Source organism: Liolophura sinensis, chromosome 1 (assembly GCF_032854445.1).
Source record: "Liolophura sinensis isolate JHLJ2023 chromosome 1, CUHK_Ljap_v2, whole genome shotgun sequence".
Lineage (NCBI taxonomy): Eukaryota > Metazoa > Mollusca > Polyplacophora > Chitonida > Chitonidae > Liolophura > Liolophura sinensis.
In genome coordinates this window covers 31548305-31569644 of record NC_088295.1, presented here as the reverse complement: position 1 = coordinate 31569644, position 21340 = coordinate 31548305, and the positions used below count along the sequence as shown (strand labels likewise).

Sequence of the window (21340 nt, the reverse complement as noted above, 5' to 3'; positions counted from 1 at the left end):
CAGATCGCAATGACATTTTGCACACACCTTCCCAGTAATCCGGCGGACGTGGTATATCAAGGATTAACGTGCAGGTGCAATTGTGCGCTAATGGGCACGCGCAAACTGAAAATTGGCCGATTTTGAAAATTTCACAAAAGGAGTCAACCAGATTGTGCTACATTTCCACCCCTCCCCCACTCTATATACACGACAGTTAAGCCTCGTTCAGACAACCCAAGATCATTCGACTCAACAAGAGTCAGCTTGAAGTTAACAAGTCAACAAGTTGAGCCATGTTGAGTAGTCTGGACGGGTTCTTTAACTCCGTTCAACAACACTCAACACCATTCAACTCGTTGTATCGGAAATGTGTATGTGTATTTTTTGTCAACAAGTGGAGTCAAGAGGAGTCAAGCTGAGTAAAAGAAGCCAGTCTGCCTGCGTGTAGAAATAACGTGACCGTCTTACTTGGCCTGGGCAGAATGGCGGAGCCTAAGGCGAAAGAGAGAAACTGGTCTCACGATGAGGAAGTTTCGTTGATACAGCAGTATGGTCATTGCCATAAACACAGTCGATAAACCCACAACACGATTCTTCCGCCTGTTCGTCATTGTGTCTCATGCACTGGAGAGAAAGACGGAAATTTCCCTCCAATTTATCGACAAGTTCTGGCCTCAACTGTTGTAATATGTTTATGTATGGAAACGGCAGTCTGCAGATAAAAAGAGTTTAAACATTCAGCCGTCCAAAGTTCCACAGAACATTTCATTTGATTGGTTCAGGCACACAAACTGATTATGAAAAGTTCGAATTCCACCGATGAGAGGATACTGGTAATTTCATTTTTAAATTGTTTTATCTAAACTGCGGAGACAAAACTTATTTAACTAGGAATGAAAGCTGCCAGAAGAACACCTCGTACCCAGAAATCCTGTTCACCAACAGCTTTAATCTTTCTTGTGTCAAACAACTGTATATTTCAGTTCTCAGAATAGCCTGTAAAATCTGTGAACAGTAAAAAAACTTGCAAGATATCCAGTCATACAGACAGTGGTTTTTTTTCGTACATTTTCACATCAATCTTACAAGAACATACACACATCTATGATTTTCACTCTTGAAGTTACTCACAGAGTAAGTTACTCACGTCATTCTCACAAACACTTTGTTCCCTTAACAGCACACACTTTCGTCAGAAAATCCTTCTGGGATTGCACAATAATATGGATCCATAGACGTATTTTCTTCACACTGAGATTAAACTTAAAGCACTACAATTCCTCGCTTTCATGCTTCTTGTTTTCCTTGAAAACGACATACTGGTTACAAGTCAAAGTTGAGAGCTCATCAATGGATTAGGTGAAAGCTTGCTGACACAAGTAATATCTTCAACATCAAATCATGATCTAGCCCTGAATACTAAACCTTACTTTAACCTCTGTTCAAATAAGTCTTTCTTAAACTCTCAAGCCTGAGATAAATAAAGGTCGCAGTCCTTCAGAAAAAATAACAGTTAAGCTAAAAATTAATGATTCCTCTTTGTTCCTCAAGTTGAAGTTTGCTCGAAAATACGCAACTGCAAAAAATTCTAAAATATTACTTTTGACTCTGAAACATATTTTCCAAACACATATCATCCTAGCTTCCACACAAAACTTAGAACAACTCTGTAAGACTATAAGACTTTTGGAATAAGGCAAAATTAGTAGCTTAGTCATGACCGAAATTGTATGTTATATATAGTATATGCGATCTAACCATTGTAGAGGCAACTGTGAGACATAATGTTATCCAAGCTTGTGACTGGCTGCTTCAAAACCGTGTTTGTCCATACACTGTTGAGTTGGTGGTTTGTGAGTTCCCTGAGAAAGATGACGTCATTCCTTGTTGTTGGCTACCTTGCATGTTGTGGACATGCTGAAAAAGAAAGATTCAAGTGCAAGAATTAATGAGAAGATTAACATCAAAATTAAAAGAGCGGTAGTGGATGCTCTATCTATTACTTACCTATAAACTTCAGTCTGAAATGAATGCTTTTACAATTAAGTCATGAGCAGTATTTTTTTCTTAAAGTTTCAGGGAATGTTTTAACACCCATATGTACCAGTATAACTACAAATAAATAAGATGTTATTTATAAAAATCAATTAACTTTTTACATCCTGTTTTCTTCTTTTTTTTTAGGTAAAACCTACAGATGTAGCCACTAATAAAATGAGTTTCAACAAAACCATAATGTTTACAGATTGCAGTTAAATTCGAAATTAGATCATCAAGCTTACTTTAAGACCATGAAAATTCTAATTTTGACAGATTGTGTCTATTCATAACATGAGAACTTTGCAATCTAATCTTCCAGGAAACCAATTAAAACATTCTATGTCACTTTTCAAATGATGTTAAAAAAAAGATGTTTACAGATTGCAGTTAAATTCGACATTAGGTCATCAAGCTTACTTTAAGACCATGACAATTCTAATCTTGACAGATTGTGCCTACTCATAACACATGAGAATTTTGCAATCTAATCTTCCAGGGGACCAATTAAAACATTCTATGTCACTTTTCAAATAAAGTTAAAAAGAAAAAAAAGAACACTTTGCAGAAAAGTTTCGTTATGTCTGATTTTTATATTTGTCACTTAAACCAAGAAGACACAGCCACGAATGTTGTGAATATTTATGAAAATATCTGACTTTTCATCACAAGGAAGATTCAGTTAACAGTTAAATCATGGGGGGTGTTTGGGAGAAAAGGTATGAAACAAACATAACACAGAACATAATTCCTAAATGCAAAATAAACATGGTATGTTATTATGGTATACTATAAGTCAAAATATTAAGTTAGTTTGTTAAAGTTGTTTAACAAACACTCAAAAGGTGTTTACTCACAAAACCATACTTGAAATACAGTATCTGATTGCAGCTTAACATTGTACAACAAAATTGTTCAATTTTCTTTCTTAGTTCACAGTGGTCACATTTAAGGATTCCCCGGCTACCTAACAAAACTCCAGGCTTACAGCCACAGCCGCGACAGCTAGATTCAAACAAGCAACCTAATTGGTCTAGAGCCTGACAGTCGCAGCAAGCCAGTGTTTAACTCTCAAAGCCAGCCACGGCCTTAAATGTACACAGTTTCCATGTGTATTATGCTATTTATGCACCTAACTTTTAACTAAATAGTCCGGGAAAAAGAAAATATAACTTAGATTTGGTAGCAAAGGAAACCAAAGAGCTCGCCTGTAGGAGATGCATGAATACAAAACTTCCGCATCATACACAAAGTGACGTTACATTTACCTTAACATGGATTCTAATACCCACATCAAGATATGTGAAGGGCATGAAGTTAGTAATGCAGTAATTAACACACACGCAGGGCATCAACAATGGAACACCCCATTCATGTTATTGTCGCTGACATATATGTAAAACCTGAGCTAAATACATGCAGTATTTTTTTTAGACACAAACCCTAGCATTTACCTAAACCTTGCTTTCTGTGTTATTCGAATGCTCAGTTTATTACATATGCTACCCCTGTACTTTGTACAAGCAATTCAAAAATATGAAGTATTTTATTATGTGTTATACTATTTAATAAAACCTTTCACTACCACTAATCCCCGTGAACAATTAACACAAAATACATAAAAACTATGAAAATAGTTCATAAAAAAGAAACTTACAATGCTTCAGAACCATTCTCACAAAAAATACATTTCGATTACATTATTGCCCGCAGAACATGTATGTCAGGCCAACTTTGGTTTATCTTTCAGATAACAGTTATCATACATGTAGCAGTGCTTTAGACAATTTAGACAAAAAAAAACAGAAACAAAAGGGAGGTAAGAGATACAAAAGCACTAAAAGTTGTTAGACAGAAATAACTGTTAAAGTTTCCAGACAATTTCAAACCAGGAACAGCACAATAAACAAGATCGAAAAAATCAACAATTTAATAAAGGAGAAGATTGAAATGTAAGAGGGAATGTGTTTCCACAGTTCACATTTACTCTCAGAACAGACTAAAGGAGAAGATAAAATTAGACCTTAGCAGTTTGTTTGCTACACGTATCAGTTCTGTGATGATATACCTAAATTTTACGCTATATGAGACCTTCATTGTGGGTATTTACCGGAGACAAATATAAAGATACATGTTCTTTCAAGTACCTGAAACTGGACCACATCATTTACCCTCATCATTTCTTTCTACAAAACAAGACTTGAGAATTGCTCTTCTTTTTGAGGTGTTGAATTTCTTCTTTTTTTCTTTTGTTAATACAGAGGTAACATGGGTCAAAGTCAAAGGAGGGATTTTTCAGTTGATCATACCTTTCTGTACTGGTAAGGGTAGTAGGCCTACACAAGTAAATACAACGTGCAAAATACTCAAATATAGCAGAATCAAACAACACTATTTTATATGGTGGTAATACAGCCAAGATAACAAATCATATATCAAGGCAGACAGAAGTGGAAAAAAAAAACATGTTAATTTAGGCAAAAGCAATGAAAACAACAAAATGTTATATGTTTACTGGTTCACAAGGTACAAGTTGTGTGGCACAAAAATAAACTACTGGTAAATATTACAGTACGTAGTGCAGGAGACATAAAGGGAATGTCAGAATTAGGGAACCTGAGCACTAGCAGCAGAGGGGACACTAGTCAGGTCAGTCAGTATCATTAGAATTATGCATACGATAAAGATGGGGCCAGTGAGACAGATGACGCATTGAGAAAGATGGGGTCAATGAGAAAGATGGGGGTAGTGAGAAAGAAGGGGCAAATGAGAAAGATGGGGGTAATGAGACCTGAACTGGTGATAAACAAGACAGTCACAGTTCAATAATATTATTGTCAACCTTTGTAATCACAAAGTAACACAATTACCAGTCACATGGCTTTTGTATACATGTATATATGTACATGGAGTTACCTGTTACTATCATGGGCACGGTTTTCATGCAAAAAAGAAACTGTTTATAAAAATATGGCGATAAAAATATATTTCTACAAACTAGCACATAAAATGAAGCAGTAATCACATGCATACTGTGCAGAAAATAGCCATTCCAATTCTTCTAGGTTTCCTCCAAAAAGATAGTTTTCTGTAAATTCTAACTACTGGAAATGTAATCAGCTACTAGGCTGTGTTGAGATATAACGAGAAAAGGAAGAACTGAATGGAACTGGGAAACAGACATTCATGAAAAGTAAGCAATGATGGGACTGGTGATACGCGTGTTATTACTCAACATGTTCACAGAACTTCTGAGGGACATGTGCACATACCATTAAAGGCCTTTACACTGAACAATATCCCTTAACCCTTAGTTCTGAAAAGTCTGATGACTCAAAGTACTGGTTGCTAGAACAAATGTTCTTTGTCACTGAAACGTTGTTCAGCAGGAATCAAACAAAACTATATGTACCATTTTTGGAATGAGAAGGACTTTACAACACTGTCATTCTCACTTGTCTCGCATGTACCAATCAGTTAGAAAGTTAAAATTTAGACTGTCATTCTCACTTGTCTCAATCAGTTAGAAACGTATCATACATATAATAAGAACTGTCTTTATCAATGGAGGCTTTAAGTCTATTAGAATAATTCTAAGCCCTAATTTTAAGCAGAGTTTCCAACATTCAGTTCCATATTTAATAATAATCTTGAAATCCCAAAAATTGAAGCCATCACTGTTTATCCTAATGTTCACAAACTACGTCAAAATGTTGATCCAAAAATGATTCAGTGCATTCCCATGCATGAAAATGATTAGACTGGATTTAGAGGACTGTTTATCTACATTCCTTGTCCTCAGGAAGCTAGCTGATGTCTTGGTTAAAATAAAGCCAGAAAAATGATATTTGCATATGAGTATCTATGCATCTAGGGCTTTAGGCTGAGGTTATAGAAGATGTGCACATGAAGCAATCACTACACAGAGCTAAAACAAGCCCAGGAAAGGGGAGGCCTGAGAAATTCATATAGAGACGGAGTTATGAGAAGTCCAGAGGTCAGGGAAGATATTCTGTATTTACCATGCTGTTGCTGGCTGTTGTCGACGGAGGCATCACTCGCCCTCTCTTGTTGGGTGGCTGATTATGGCTACCCGACTGGTCCGTCCCTCCACCCTGATAAAAGCATCAGAGAAGTTTTACAACACAATTTGCATATATTTTCAACTTCAGTAAATTTCGGTAAATTTCTTGTTTTCAAATAAAAAAAAACACACACACTGACTATACGCTATATTTGCCTTAGATATTTTCCCCCAAAAGTGTCATTTTAGAGGCAAATAAAGGGGATAAATTATTACTTTCGGTGTAGAAACTAAAATATGTTTTTTCGTACAATATCATCCTATATGCCAAATAAACTTAAAAACACCTAAGATCAACAGAATACTAAGAATTCAGCAAAATGAGTAACTGAGTCCAGATCAAGTATACCCTAATTATTCTAATTTTAGGACAGATATTGGTAATGTTGAAAGCAGAATATTACATTTCTTACTAGCCTTTTGGAAAAGTAATGATATGAGTATATTGTTCATTAGATGGTTTAACCCATGTGAGAAAAAAGAAACTGAATGGTCCTGTTACAATTACATATATATTGACTAAATAAAGCACACCAGGTGTCATAAAAAGCAGAAGAAATAGGTAAGGCACTATATCCGTAGAATTCTGATTACTTGGTTTCTACACATAAACCAAAAGTTCAGTGTATATATGCACTTTCAAAGTTTACTTCATATGATAACACGTGCTCTGGGTAAAAGACAACTCCTCTTGCACTGTGTCTTGATCAGGGTTCTAGATTGGTATAATAATACACATGTACATCTGTGTTTAAAATATAAAACCAATACAAAATAATATTTAGAAAAGTGCATCTGTGACAACATGTTATACAGTACAATTCAATACAGTTTTGCTGATCTTTACTCACTCAAGCATGTTTTCTCTTGGGAGTGCTCAGCCAGGAATTATTTTTTTACTTATCTGATTGTTCTTTAACACCATAAAAAACTCCAGAATTTTAACTTAAATGATGGTTGTCACGTCAACAATGAATCGGGGAGTAACCTTTGTTATCTCTTCACCAAGGGATAACAGGGCAGGCACAGAAAGTTAACAAAACACTGCAGATTCACATGTGTACATACACAAAAGAAATGTGCTGTCTAGTGACTATGTATCCGTGAAATTCTGAAACTGCCATAAAGATTACATTATGAAGAGAATGCAATAAGCTCACTGGTGTGTCAGTGATCAAAATAACACTTTTCTGATCAACAGAACAGATCAGATGATTCTACACCTTGTCCCCATTTGAAATACTGTTATATATGGTCTGCTGAGTAAATCCCCAGACCACTATAAACTTTACAGAGCCTATCATAGCAAAAGACAGGTAGGTCTTTGATCACCTGGAAACTTCACCTTTGGAACAGAAGAATTTGGGGAAAGAACAGACAATAATGCCTAGCATGAACTATTAAATATCCCTTCTTGGTTAAACCACAAAGCAGACTATTTGGCTTCCACAAGAAACAAACAGAGTGTACTTGAATAATCTTCAACTCGTGGTTACCTCCCTTCAAACTCAAACAAAAGCCTGTGAACTTTTTGCGAGGATCTGACCGAGTGACACAGCCATACCGAATACGCCCAAAACCTGTTCCTGTTCAAGACTGACAACTTCGTAAAATGGCGACAAGTACATGGGGGGGGGGGGGGGCGCATTAAGTCAGTTCTTCTTCAGAGAGAAAAAAAAAACGGTTACCTTGTCTCCTACTTTACTGGCTCCCGATGCTGTCTTGTCCTCATTGTCATCGTCTGTTAGAAACTCACGCTTTGGGTATGGGATAGGTCCTCCATCAAATACACTACAACATATTATACATCCATTATCTCTTACATTAAAATATATTCATCCAATGTCAAATAAACTAAAGCATATTCATCCAACATCAATTACACTGAAACATGTTCTTTCGACATCAAATACACTATAAATGTGCACATCCCCTAGCAAATACACTTTAAACATACACATTCCCTATCAAATACACTTTAAAATTATAACACCCTATCAAATACACTTTAAACATCCACATCCCCTATCAAATACACTTTAAACATACACATTCCCTATCAAATACACTTTAAAATTATAATACCCTATCAAATACACTTCAAACATACACATCCGCTATCGAATACAATAACACATGCACACGAAGACTGCACATACAAGTGCACTTCTACCTCCCAATACACTACAACAGACATGCAGTGTACACCATCAAGAATGATTTTTTTTTTTTTCTGGATTGTTGTTTTACGCCGTACTCAAGAATATTTCACTTATGCGACGGCGGCCAGCATTATGGTGGGGGAAACCCACGACCATCCGCAGGTTGCTGAAAGACCTTCCCACGTACGGCCGGAGAGAAAGCCAGCATAAGCTGGTCTTGAACTCACAGCGACCGCATTGGTGAGAGGCTTCTGGGTCACTACGCTGCGCTAGTGCGCTAACCGACTGAGCCATGGAGGCCCTCCATCAAGAATGAACATGCACTTTTACCTCCCAATACACTAAAACATACACTTACACCGTAAGATACACAACATGTAATACCAACAAATACACTAAAACATGTTACAGATTCCCATAATGCAATGTTTGCTTGTGGACTGCTCATGTAAACAATACGATAGATTGAAAGCAAATTCTTAGTCCAGCAAACCTAATACGACCTTCCTTTCTGTCGAAACTGTTTTATAAAGTATTCATAATTCCCAACGATTTTACCGGCAGAGCCGAAGTTACATCTTAGACCGCATAATTACACCACAAGACTCTGACATTTCGATGCACATCTCCCATTGTTTAGACAACAAGTGGAGGTAACTGACTCAGGCTTTCTAAATACAGCAACTTGTGTGAGCTGATGGTTGAAGGGAAATCCCAGATAAAATTGAACACTAGATAGCTCACTCAAAGTCAGATAACTAACAAATAGTTAGTAGACATCTGAAAGTCTCAAGTTGATGTAGACGGCGTCTAAAATACGTTGGCGGTATGTCCCTTTAAAAACATAGGCCCACATAAACACATGTATATGATCCAATACACAAAACATACACTAAACCTCCCAGGAGTCATGTAACTTAGCACTTATCCATACTTCATGCTGAATTCATATATACATGGCTTGCATGGCTTCTGATATTTCTGATGTTAAATCAACAAGTAAGTTAATAATAGACATATTTACTGTGTTTACAATGGTCTTACTCTGGACATGGGGTAGGCTCCTCCAGGAAATAAGGGTCTTTCATTGCTTGCTCTGATGTGATCCTCTTTGTGGGGTCCATTGTTAATAACTTTTGAAGCTGAAAGCGAAACATTGATTTATTTCAATTATTTATTTGCCAGACTCAAAAATATTTAACGCACAGGACTTGGTGGGAGGGAACCGAGCAGAGCCCAGGGAAAACTCACGGAAGAGGAAGCCATGGTGAGCTGGACTTTCTGCTGGGCTTGAACTCTAACCACTCAGCCATGATGATGATTTTATTGGTCAAACATGTAATTTGTACATTTTTAATATACACTATCTGTAATATCATAACTGAGTTCCTTAAACGGGGAAAAACACTACTTGTCCCTCCTATTAAAATTGTCATGCCATTACAGCTGTCTCTTTCATTTATGTTTTACACATTATGCAGATAGGAGAAGCTGTGGGATGGGACATTGTCAGCTCAATATAAGTGATTTCTCAATTTGTACACTGACAGCGGAGCAAGGCATAGTTCAGTTGTTTACGTCACTGACAAGCAGACTTGAAATTGCATACAAAGGGAGATAATTGCAGTACAATCATTGAGTATTAACGAAAGATCATTTAGTACTGCATCATGAACGCGGGAAAATGCCTTGTGAGCGTGACATTGCTTTGCTTAAGCGCGTTTAACTTGTATACTATGTTTTGCAGAATATCAACTGATAAATGGAAAGTTCGAATCACTCTTAGAGGTATGATTTATTTTGTTAAATTGTAGCAACCAGGAGGAAAATGTAGTCAAGTTTTAACAGTTAAACATACCTGACAGTCCAAATCTGTTTGGTTTATTTCAGTTACCTGGTTAAGTTGTATTAAGGGAATTCTCTACAAGTCATTAACAGAATAACACTACAAATCAGTTCTAAACTCGGATTACTGAATGATACAAGTGACAACAACTTAGAAATAAGAACTTACAAGGTGAAATGATTTACTGTCAGATTTGATTTTGTGCTTCTCCATGTATTTCATCAAGCTGCAACTGGCGTAACTGAAAAGAGAACATCAAATTGAATTGCTGACGTTCATATGTATGTTCTACACATGTATTAAGTACAAGGGAAGGTCTGTCAGCAACCTTCGGATGGCCATGGGTTTTCCCTGGGCTCTGCCCAGTTTCCTCCCACCATAATGCTGGTCACCGTCGTATATGTTAAATATTCTTGAGTACGGCATAAAACATCAATCAAATAAATAACTAAATAAATAAATACACATGTATTACAGTCATGTGTTAAAGTAATGTAAGTTTATCACAGCTCAGGCCAAGAACACGAAATAAGAGCAAAACTGGACTATTTGTAGAACTCAACTGATGAACAAATGAAGTATTTGAATGTCACACAGTACATGTAAAATGGTTGGTTTCTCCATGCCTGCACTATGCTTTACTAACCCATTCTTACACATACTGGATGCACAGCTCCTACTCGAGCCTGATCCCAAGCCACAACACTTCAACCAAAATATCTGATGTTTGTAGATGACTAGGTATACTGGGTGTAATATTGCACAGGGCAGACGTGGGCAAATTCCATCACCAATACCTCATGTCCAGAACATACTTATTTATCCATCTGAATGGGGTTCAACTCTGCACTCTAGAATATTTCTGATATACCAGAGGAATCTGATGGGTTCAAGCGAGCATAAGACAGATAAGAATCTCAACCACTTGGCAACGAACCAAGCCTAATTCACAGATTCATCTGATCTCAGTGCATTGGAAGCAGTCACAGCAAATGCCATCAAACAATTAGTTCATCACCGATAATCCAAATAGTAATGTAAACAAAAAAATATATCCAAAACTACATTAATTTACTTATTTTGATATTTGAACGGAGTAAAGTGCAGTTGAATGCTTGAATTCTATGGGCTGTATGGACCCACTGATGTAAAACTGACTTGATCAATTTTCACCCTTGGAAGAATTTTTATGACATTTAACAAGCTATTACTGCACTAAATACAACATTTAGGATGAAAATCAAGTCTGTGACATTACTGACACATACATGTACTTGAATCAAAAAGCACCTTACAATCAAAACACTTGATTACATTTTGGTCTTTTCACTGACGTTTTTTTCATTTTTGTTTCCTTCAACTTCAATTAACACGCACCTCATTGAATGCTACCGGGCAAATATGGTAATATGTCTGATGACCGAGGTCAGACTGGGTAGTGTTGTAACATAGTCTTTAAATTGCTCACTTGGATCGTTTGAAGTCTTTCATCAACGTTGGATGCTCTGGCATTTTCCTGATGTCCTCCCAGTCTTTCTCTTGAAAAGAAGAAAGGCACTTAAGCAAACAGCTAGACATAACAACAAACGCGACATTAGATATTTATTTTTGATCACTAGAATCAATGAGGATGTCAACAGCGTTGCTTGAATCACTCGACAGCTTGTACTTTCCAAAATTATTTCAGTCATATCAGAACTTGTAGGAGGTCAGTCCTATAAACATCACAGTTATGGAGCTGCCATAACTGAAATGCTAAAGTCACCATAATCTTCAGCAAAGTCACCACATACACAAGCTGGAAAAACCTGTTCTTATGCTCATGGCCAAGTGAGAAAGGGTCCATAATATCATTCAATCAGCTGTTTTTTATTTTTGTGATTTTTTTTACCAAATCTATGTATTGATTTACATAGATTTGCTTTGCGGGAATCCACCAGACTCTAGTCCAAATCTAGAACCATAACATATTTTTTTTTCTGATATGATATTAATCAAATTTAACAAAATCTATGGTGGCCCTATAAGGCAGATAAATCAACCAGAATCAATGAAATTGTATCATTTGACACCAAACTCCAGGCAAAATGCAATATTTTTCACACTCCACCAAATCAATATCCACACACATTTTATAAGCAACCACTGCAACACAGAAAAATAAATTGTTCTTTATCATACAGACAAGTAACGACAATTACCTTGCGGGAACCCCATAACGTTAAATATCCTATCTAGCTGATCATGGTGATATGGATTGCTCGTCTTGATATCTTCCTGACGACAGTGGAAAATTGGTTCTGACGTAAGCAGCTCAGCAAATATACAACCTATTGCCCATATATCTGCCAGACAGTAAGAAATATGTCAAACAAATCTTAAATCATATTCATACACATATAACAGGAACAACAATCAAGCTGCAAGTATGGCTTTAGCAATGTGTGTTTACCTATCCGTTTGAGACATCAAAAAAATAGTTGTGTCAAAGTCCACAACAGAATAAAAACTGAAATAATTTCTTACAAAGTGAGCAAACCAGCGAAACTCGACCTAGTTTTGTAATCTATCACGGTTAAGCCAAATTTATAAAACAAGTTCTAACAAACAGTTAAAGTTCAAAACTGCCAACTGGACTTGCACTGAAAGGTTAAACAAAGTGTCAAAAGGTTGCACTCAATAACATCTCTTAAAGTTACTCTCCAATTGAAATGGCATGCTTTTAGAAGTAAGGTGTGGTTAGGTGGGAGATCTGAAAAAGGCTAATGGCAATTTCCAAAGTTAAAGAGTCATGAGCTAGCTGAGGACACATTTGTATGTGTATTTGGAATAAAGTTGACAATTTTTAAGCCTTTTAAAGGAAATTAAAAGATTCCCTCATGAAATACAAGTACATGTACAACAGACAGATTCAGCAAACCCCTTCAAATACGTTCATTCTACCTAAGCTGAAAACATCTACATGCACTTCATTTAAGATCTCTCAACATTTCTGCCGCTCATGTCATTCTACATTTTTGTTGCACAGAAAATAGCTTATACATGTACATGAATTGCACAGGCCTGCTTCAATAGACAAGGTACACTTCTCATAGATTCATGCCTTAAAAACTAATTTCGCATGTTGTGTGATAAGGGAGGTAATTCAGAGGGGACCTATTCCAATTTTATGCTGCTTCTATTATTTCACTTTCAAGGCATGTTAATTCACGTGTGTCCACACAAAGATAGGGTAATTAAAAAGATCGTGACCTTCATAGAATTCCATAGATTCAGAAAATTATCTAACATTTCTGTCAAAATTAGAGCCACCAAATGTTACTTTTGGTGCTGATAAACATAGTCGGATATCATCCACGTTTAGTTCATCATGATGATAAATGAATGAATGGCTGACTGCTATTTATCGTATTTGTATGTTTGGGGTTAAACATTACTTTCAACATTATTTCTGTTGTGTCACAATGCCAAACTGGTCTCCATGTCAGCAAATTCACAGTCTAAGTCTCTGGAGTACAGTGTCACAGGCGCGCTGTAAGAGTCTCAACATAAATGGAGTAGACTTCTGGCCAACCAATACATGTGTCATCCTCCTACAGTGTATGGCAGGCACGATGTTAGGAAATGCCACTAATGAGTGTCAACTTTAACTCTCAGGCATGACCCAATGATTCAGGCCTGGGTTCAAAATTAAGGGTCCAAGTCTAGACATATGCACCTACATTTTTGCCACTTCATCCAAAACAGTTTAGACATCAAGTCATTGTGTAAATCTGGGTGAACAGAACTTCTGTGCGCCCACAATTTGTTCTTGTTTTTTTTTCAATTTAACCCCAGTTGACCGTAGTTCCTGTATCAAGTTCTGCTCACCTATTGCTTTAGTATAGTGCCTAGCACCTAGTAGAAGTTCAGGGGCCCTATACCAGAATGTTACCACCACAGGGTCCAGGTCTGCCAGAGGTTTGAGTGGAGAGTTAAACAGCCGTGCAAACCCCATGTCAGCTGAAACAGAAGAGAACAGAACAATGAGGTGCAACACGAATACATGTATTGTAATTCTTCAACATTTTCGCATGTTTGCACGTGCATGTTTGCATTTAAGCACATTCTCCAGGCATTATTCTTTGTACACTGTCAAAATTATACTTTTTGTGACGTGCTGAAATTGGCCAAAACCACTACAACATTTATTTATTTGACTGGTGTTTTACGCCATTCTCAAGAATATTTCACATATATGACAGCAGCCAGCATTATGGTGGGAGGGAACCGGGCAGAGCCCAGGGGATACCCACAGCCATCCGCAGGCTGCAGGCAGATCTTCCCACGTAGGGCATAGAAGAAGCCACCATGAGATGGACCTGAACTCACAGCGATCGCATTGGTGAGAGGCTCCTGGATTAATGCGACGGGCTGGCGTTCTAACCTTGGCCATGGAGGCCCACGACCACTAACACATCAGGAAGCTCCAAATAAGAATAAATCGTTTGGATATGAAAACAGCACAAACATAATATTATGTCTGAATGTGTGTGATATTTTCTGGTCACACAAAGGCTTTGAATTCCATTTAATACAAAATAAAACAACAATGCAGTACAATCGTAACCAAATGTTGATTTCATTAACTCTAAAACCTGAATTGCAAATCAGAAATTATTTGAGTTCATCTATAATATCTACCAAAATATATGTATACGTTTAGTTACATTGCTTACCTCACCTAGCTGATACAACATCCAATGTGAACATCTTAGCATAAGATAAAAGTCTCACCTATTTTAACTCTTCCCCTCTCAACACCTTCACCCATGACCAATATATTGGCTGGCTTCTACGTAACAAAAACAAAAAACCAAAAAAAAAAAACACATAAATGAATAAAAACTACAGTGAGAATACTATATTCATGGAAAGGAAAGTACAACAAAAGACAACTGGGATTATGCCTTGACTTCTTAACTTACGATGAAGTGATAATCTAACTCAATTAGAGCTATCAAGGCACAGCATTTAAACCCTATCACATAATAAAATGACATCAACTTGAGACAACCAATATACTGACTAAGGTTTGCTACTTTAATTTTATTTCATTGTTAGGTTACAGTAGGCACCGTAGGTACCATGGGTGTAGGAAATCAGAATCTGAGTGCGAGGAGTAAATCAGCAACCTTGATCAGGTACCTCACAAAGCTTTCAACAAAACTGCAGGGTTAACAGTCGGAGCTGGCTTCATTAGTCACAAGCTTCACTGTCGCAGTGATTTATTTATCTATTTGACTGGTCTTTTATGCTGTACCTAAGAACATTTCACTTATACGACTACAGCCAGCATTATGGTGAGAGGAGACCGGGCAGAGCCCGGGGGAAACCCACAACCATCCACAGGTTGCTGACAGATCTTCCCATGTACGGCCAGAGAGGACGCCAGCATGAGCTGGACTTGACTGTCGCAGTGAGCTAGCACATCATATATAACAGACCAGTTAAAATGTGACAAACAGAAAACAATACAACTCATCAATCAGATATAAAATTTACAATCTTGTGAATATTGAGTGCTCAACAGTTTCTGTACAGCAGAAATGTAAAACTTTTGTGGACTGATCTGAATGCAGGAAGTTCTTAGGGTAAAAAAAAAACAGTTAAAAACTAAAGAAAATAGGCTTGATCACAAATGCATTTTTTAAGAACTAACCAAATCTCTGTGTAGCACCCAGTTGGCATGAAGATAGTGAATCCCATCTAAGATCTGATATAACAATGACTTCACCATATTTTTTGGTACATTTAGTGGCTTCTTACTGGCCTTTGCTGACCGGTGGAACTTGATTATGTGCTGAAAAATAGTGAAAATACACGTATTTACACTATAAAATAGATGCTCCATAATAAAAGTGACATCTGACTCACTTCTAGACAAAGTACCACAGAAGATAGTTTTTTATTCCCATTAATAAAAACATTTTGAAAAAATCATGAAATGAAACTAAAATTTTCAATTTTATCTAACATTTTGTTCAACTATGCCACATATGCGTGATACCTGCTGGTACAATATCATTACTGATATCAAGGTTTCTTCCTGTGTGCAATCTGTATAAAAGGTAGCAGCTGATGACATCATGGAACTCCCAAAAAGGTCATTATCTAACTTTGATTTTATTAAGTATCATCCATACACCAAAATTACTTTTACATTATACTTCATAGTATTTTATTTATTCCATTTGTTGTTTAATGTCATACTTCTATAGCCAGAGGAAATCAGACGGTCAGAAGGAAATCAGTAACCTTTCCCAGGTACCTGACAAATCTTCTAACTTTTTTTTTGTTTGTTATTGATTAGGGTTTATTGCCATACCCAAGAATATTTCACTTATACAATGGCGGCCAGCATTATGGTGGGAAGAAACTGGACAGAGCCCAGGGGAAACCTATGACCATTGGTAAGTTGCTGGCTGACCTTATCAGGTACAACAGGAGAGGAAGCTTGCGTGAGCTGGACTCACAGCGACCACACTGGTGAGAGGCTCCTGGGTTGTTGCACTGCGCTAGCGTGCTAAGCACTACAACTGGCCTCTTCTAACTTTAAGCTGCAACCAAAGCATCAAGAGCTAGATTTGAACACGACATTTCACTGGACAGTCAAGGGCCAGATAGTTACAGTGAGACAGTTCTGTAAACATCTGAGTCAGCAAGGCCCTACATTATATTTTATAAAGTACTTTTACATGTATGTTAGTATCTTCCATAGATTTTCCATTTTACCCTCTAGAAGTTCAACATAATAGAAAATCCCCCGGAATCAAACAACACTGATTCACTATTTTTCTGCTTCACACAATTTTATCCTCCAAAGACTATAAATATCATGCTGGTAAACTATTAATAACATATACTGTCTTTCTCATGTGGATCAGATCACAAACAGTATGTCTCAGCTCTACACAACCACGAGCCATGTAAGATTATCAGTTCCTCTGCTGAAGTATTAATCAGTTCATTCAGTTCTTACCCATTCACTTCATTTCTTTCAGTTCTAGCACACTAACTCTTTTCTTTCGGGTTACTACACACTATTCATTTCATTCATTCAGTTCTCACACACTATTTCAATAATTTTCAATTCTTATGCACTATATCATTTTCTTCACATTTTCATTTCTTATGATTATTTTTTTTCAGTTCTTACACTGTTACTGTCTTACACATGTGTATTACCAAACACACCCATATGTAACCTTACCCACAGATCATGCTCTGCATAGTCAAATAACAACCATACTTTTCTGTCTGCATGTGATAAAAATACTTTTTGTAAACTGATCACATTTGGGTGCTTGAGTTCTCTAAGTAACTGAAATAAAACAAAAAACAGACAGTTTGAGTCAAAGTGAACAGGCCAGATACATGTGTCAGCCTTCCTGAGTTATAACACATGGAGCAACAAAACATATAGAGAGCAATGAGACAATTAACTAAACACTCACAGCCAAGGTTTACATCTCAATCACAGCACAGGTCTACACAAAACTACAGACAATTAGATAGTCATATTTTCATGTAAAAAGACTAATACATTCTGTTGTTAAGCTACGTACATGTAATTATTATTAGGGTGTATCAGTCAGTCAACATGAATCCAATGGTTACTCCTCATCTTCACACATTTAAAGTTCTCTTTGATATACAGGTGTCCACTTTTCTGTGCAGAGCTTTTTTTCTTGAAATAACATATCAACCAAGCTTGAATTTCTCATTAAAAACATATATGTAACAGGTGGACCTTTGACAGGGAATATATATGTTACCCTTCCTCACTGTTCAGAAGGCCTTGGCGAGTCTTGGTGAAAAAAAAAAGGGAACAGCAAGGTTCAAAAAGCTGTTCACAAACTCTAACTTTGGTGGAAACAATATGGCGTGCTTGCCTGTACTTCACACATGGGAAAGTTCATCAGTAACTTGCAAAAGATGGGTGGATTACTCCAGGCACAGGTTTCCTCCACCCATATAGATGACCACCATGGCATATGTGAGAAATTCTTGATTATGATGATAAACAAAAATAACAAGATATCACATTTATGATAATTATAAATTAGAACCTAATTCCAAGATGTGGAAACACTAAAACTATCTGATTTTATGAAAGCTCACCGCTATTTCTCTGCATGCTGACATGGATATACCCGTACCCTCTATTTGTTTCAAGGCATACTCTCGACCGTCTGGACTGCAAAAACAAATGACATACACTATTATGTAAAAAATCCTCCAACCATTTATTCCTGTTTTCAAAACTTAGTATACAATTCACAAAATTTTCTGTATTAAAAATTTTAAATTACCCCTGTTCAGTTTGCCACAGAATTTGCATTGTGTATTCAACTTACATATCCATTTGATTGGTGTTTTACGCCAAACTCAAGAATATTTAATTTATTAATTTATTTGATTGGTGTTTTACTCCGTACTCAAGAATATTTCACTTATACAACGGCTGCCAGCATTATGGTGGGAGGAAACCTGGCAGAGCCCGGGGAAAACCCACAATCATCCATAGGTTGTTGGCAAACCTTCCCACTCCTGACATGTAAGCCACAGAAATATCAGCCAGAGCTGTATTTGAACCTGCAATCTCATTGGTCAAAGGCTGACCAGCTGGGATAATGCAAATGCTTTCATATGCATGAAACAAAAATACCCCTCATCATATAAAGGGGAAATGTGTGAATAATCTAGTTTGTTTTTAGCAATTTCCTCTTGGAAATTCTTGGAAAATGTTTTTAGCACAGGAAACAAAAGGCCAGACAACTCAGTCTTAAACCTTTATTTAAAAACGTATACATGTAAATCAGCCAAAATGACAACAAAAGGTACGTGTAATTAACCAGCTTTTCACTCATTTAAAAATAGAGAAATTTTTTTCAGTTGCACTCTTACAAATTCTTTGGAGCAAACTTTTCATTAACCTGGATTAAGTTTATTTCATTTTTCAACACAAGTATTAAATGTCATCTATGTTCTTTAACATATTAAGAAATAAACAGGTTGACATTTTTTGTTATTGGGGTAATTCAAGCAATTTACATTGGTGGAAAAAGGCTCTCCAAATATCTCAAGCCAAACTTGTCCAATTAAGAACAGAATTTTGTTTATAAAGAGCAAAAAAACATTATTTCAAGTTCACCATTCATGCCATCATAACTCATATACATGCATTTTGGGGGTCTTTGACAAAGAGTACTATAACTAACTATAACAATATATTAGAAACCAATACAAATTTTTAAATCAAACAGAATGATAGCTTTATCTAAGAGAAGAAGTCACATATTTGATCCCATATAAACCTGACTTTCTTCTGAGATCCATAGATACATTTATAGTTCTCATATGAGTGTTTGAGAAAGTAACAAATGTTGATCCACATAAACTAAGAAGGCAAGTTAACTTGACTTGCCAATTTTGATACTTCCTCAGGCTTTCCCAGTTTAAGGCCCTAGATAAACAGATCAAAGCAGTACGTAGATTGGTGAAACTCAAACTTCACTGCAGTTAAAATAAATACTGACAATCTCAAAACACCAGTAATGCATCACATGGTTTGATAACGATGTAAGAACCTACATCAAAACGTCACCAACACAATAAATCCAGGAGTTGTTATCCATAAGTAATGCCTCTGTCACTCTATAGCAGTAATGCAATCAGATGCATATGTAACTCATTTTGCAAAAAGGAACTTCTATGCTTCATGAGCTCTTGGTAAATAACACAACATCATACAGACCTAAGCATCGTGGTCATACACATCATACAACCCTAGCATCATGGACATATAAAATAAACAGCAAATTCAATGTAAACAGTGATTTGCTGTGTCTGTTACGGTCATTGTACATTGATAAATTGGTCAAAAGCCGTAACTGATAAAATATGAGTTAACTCTTTATTTTTCTCCCTATAATGTTATTCGTGCATTCATTAAACAGAGAATGTGAAAGTCAATATCTGCACACCTAACATCGTAAATGCATTCCAGGTATGTTTGCATTTAACATCAAATATAGATTAGCTCCATGTTTCTCGGTACGACTTTTGGGTCAGACACATACTTGGTAGTCCTGACATTGGATGCTTCTTGAATGATTAGTTCACCAAGTCAAATGATCCACTAGTTGCTATTCGTCGGTCATGGGCACCGAATGATTAACAATAAATATCTCACCTCCAAAACTGAAATTTATGAATATCGTTGACAGAGTATAATCAGCATTATCATATCAATACCACTAGCCTCTTCTGTATCCAAACTACAAGGAACAGCTGAGGAAGACAGGGATCTTCAGACAGAAATAATTCCAACCAACATGATCAAATCATTACCAATATTAGCATCCTACTTTGGGAAAAAAACAATAAAAAAATAACCACACAAACACTGCCCAAGCCACTCAATGATCTACTGCAATTAGAAATGCATACTCGATAGGCCCTACCAGTACTTGCTGCACAAAGTTTGAGGCTGCGAGTCAGTGAAGCTGGCTAAGAGTAAGTTGGCATATTACATGTATATGGTACAGTAACTTCTTCCAGAATTCGGATTTCATGGAAATTCCTTCAGTATTAAATTAGCTGGTCAAAACTGGGAAGAGTGTAAGAGGCTAATCACCGACTGCGAACCGTGCCTGGCCAGCTAACTGACTCGGAGCCTTATTTGTATGACCATTCGACAAGCTTTGTTTGTGGTGCCGTTGTTGTTGTTCGGTGAATAATTTACCCAGACCTGGCTTTACGTTTGGCCTTATAAACATGTCCATATGTTCCTCTTCCAACTTTACAACCCTCAAAATCAAAGAGGTCTTCTACTTTAGCACGCTCTAATGCAGTTTTCACTTTAAAATCATAATCCATGGCGTATATGACAGCCAGCTATAGGCTGTAGACCTTGTCGCGCGCTTTGCTTTCCCGTAGGGTTCCTTTCCACGCTTATCTCCCTTGCAAGAGGATAAAGTTAATAAACAGAGGCTTGCCTGTATAAAATGAAAGATCTACAGGTACATGGATAAAACTATGGAGGGATGTGGGAGAAAATGCTGTTAATTTTATTTAACTTTTGACTGTTTTCTTGAGATGTTCAGCATCGGGCGCATCGTCTAAGGCTACCACATCACGCGAGAAGGAATGAGAAGCTACGAGATTTCTTTGGCTGCAGGTTGA

General features: G+C 36.8%; 1 protein-coding gene across 5 annotated transcripts; it reads right to left on the bottom strand.

Annotated features, from left to right (window-relative positions):
- Positions 1 to 944: 944 nt before the first annotated feature.
- On the bottom strand, positions 945 to 21094 carry LOC135469674 (cyclin-dependent kinase 8-like). Of its 5 annotated transcripts, none has more exons than XM_064748230.1 (14): positions 20901 to 21094; positions 18275 to 18350; positions 17364 to 17474; positions 15813 to 15953; positions 14888 to 14945; positions 13982 to 14113; positions 12313 to 12456; positions 11580 to 11649; positions 10280 to 10352; positions 9310 to 9407; positions 7792 to 7894; positions 6042 to 6134; positions 4329 to 4355; positions 945 to 1899 (listed from the first exon to the last, which is right to left on the bottom strand). In XM_064748230.1, the coding sequence occupies exons 1-14, from the start codon at positions 21032 to 21034 to the stop codon at positions 1795 to 1797; spliced, it is 1365 nt and encodes a 454-aa protein (XP_064604300.1). In that variant the 5' UTR covers positions 21035 to 21094; the 3' UTR covers positions 945 to 1794. The 5 variants fall into 5 exon arrangements, with proteins under 5 accessions (XP_064604300.1, XP_064604308.1, XP_064604317.1 ...); XM_064748238.1 differs by having other exon boundaries at positions 20907 to 21094; XM_064748247.1 differs by lacking the exon at positions 4329 to 4355.
- Between the last annotated feature and the right edge of the window lie 246 nt (positions 21095 to 21340).

Excerpts from the sequence above, each read along its gene's own strand:
- LOC135469674 (XM_064748230.1), bottom strand. The coding sequence starts at position 21,034 with ATGGATTATGATTTTAAAGTGAAAACTGCATTAGAGCGTGCTAAAGTA. Across the intron at positions 18,351-20,900 it reads AAACGTAAAGCCAGGTCTGG|TCCAGACGGTCGAGAGTATG; the intron begins GTAAATTATTCA and ends TTGTTTTTGCAG. Across the intron at positions 15,954-17,363 it reads ATGCAGAGCATGATCTGTGG|CACATAATCAAGTTCCACCG; the intron begins GTAAGGTTACAT and ends ACTATTTTTCAG.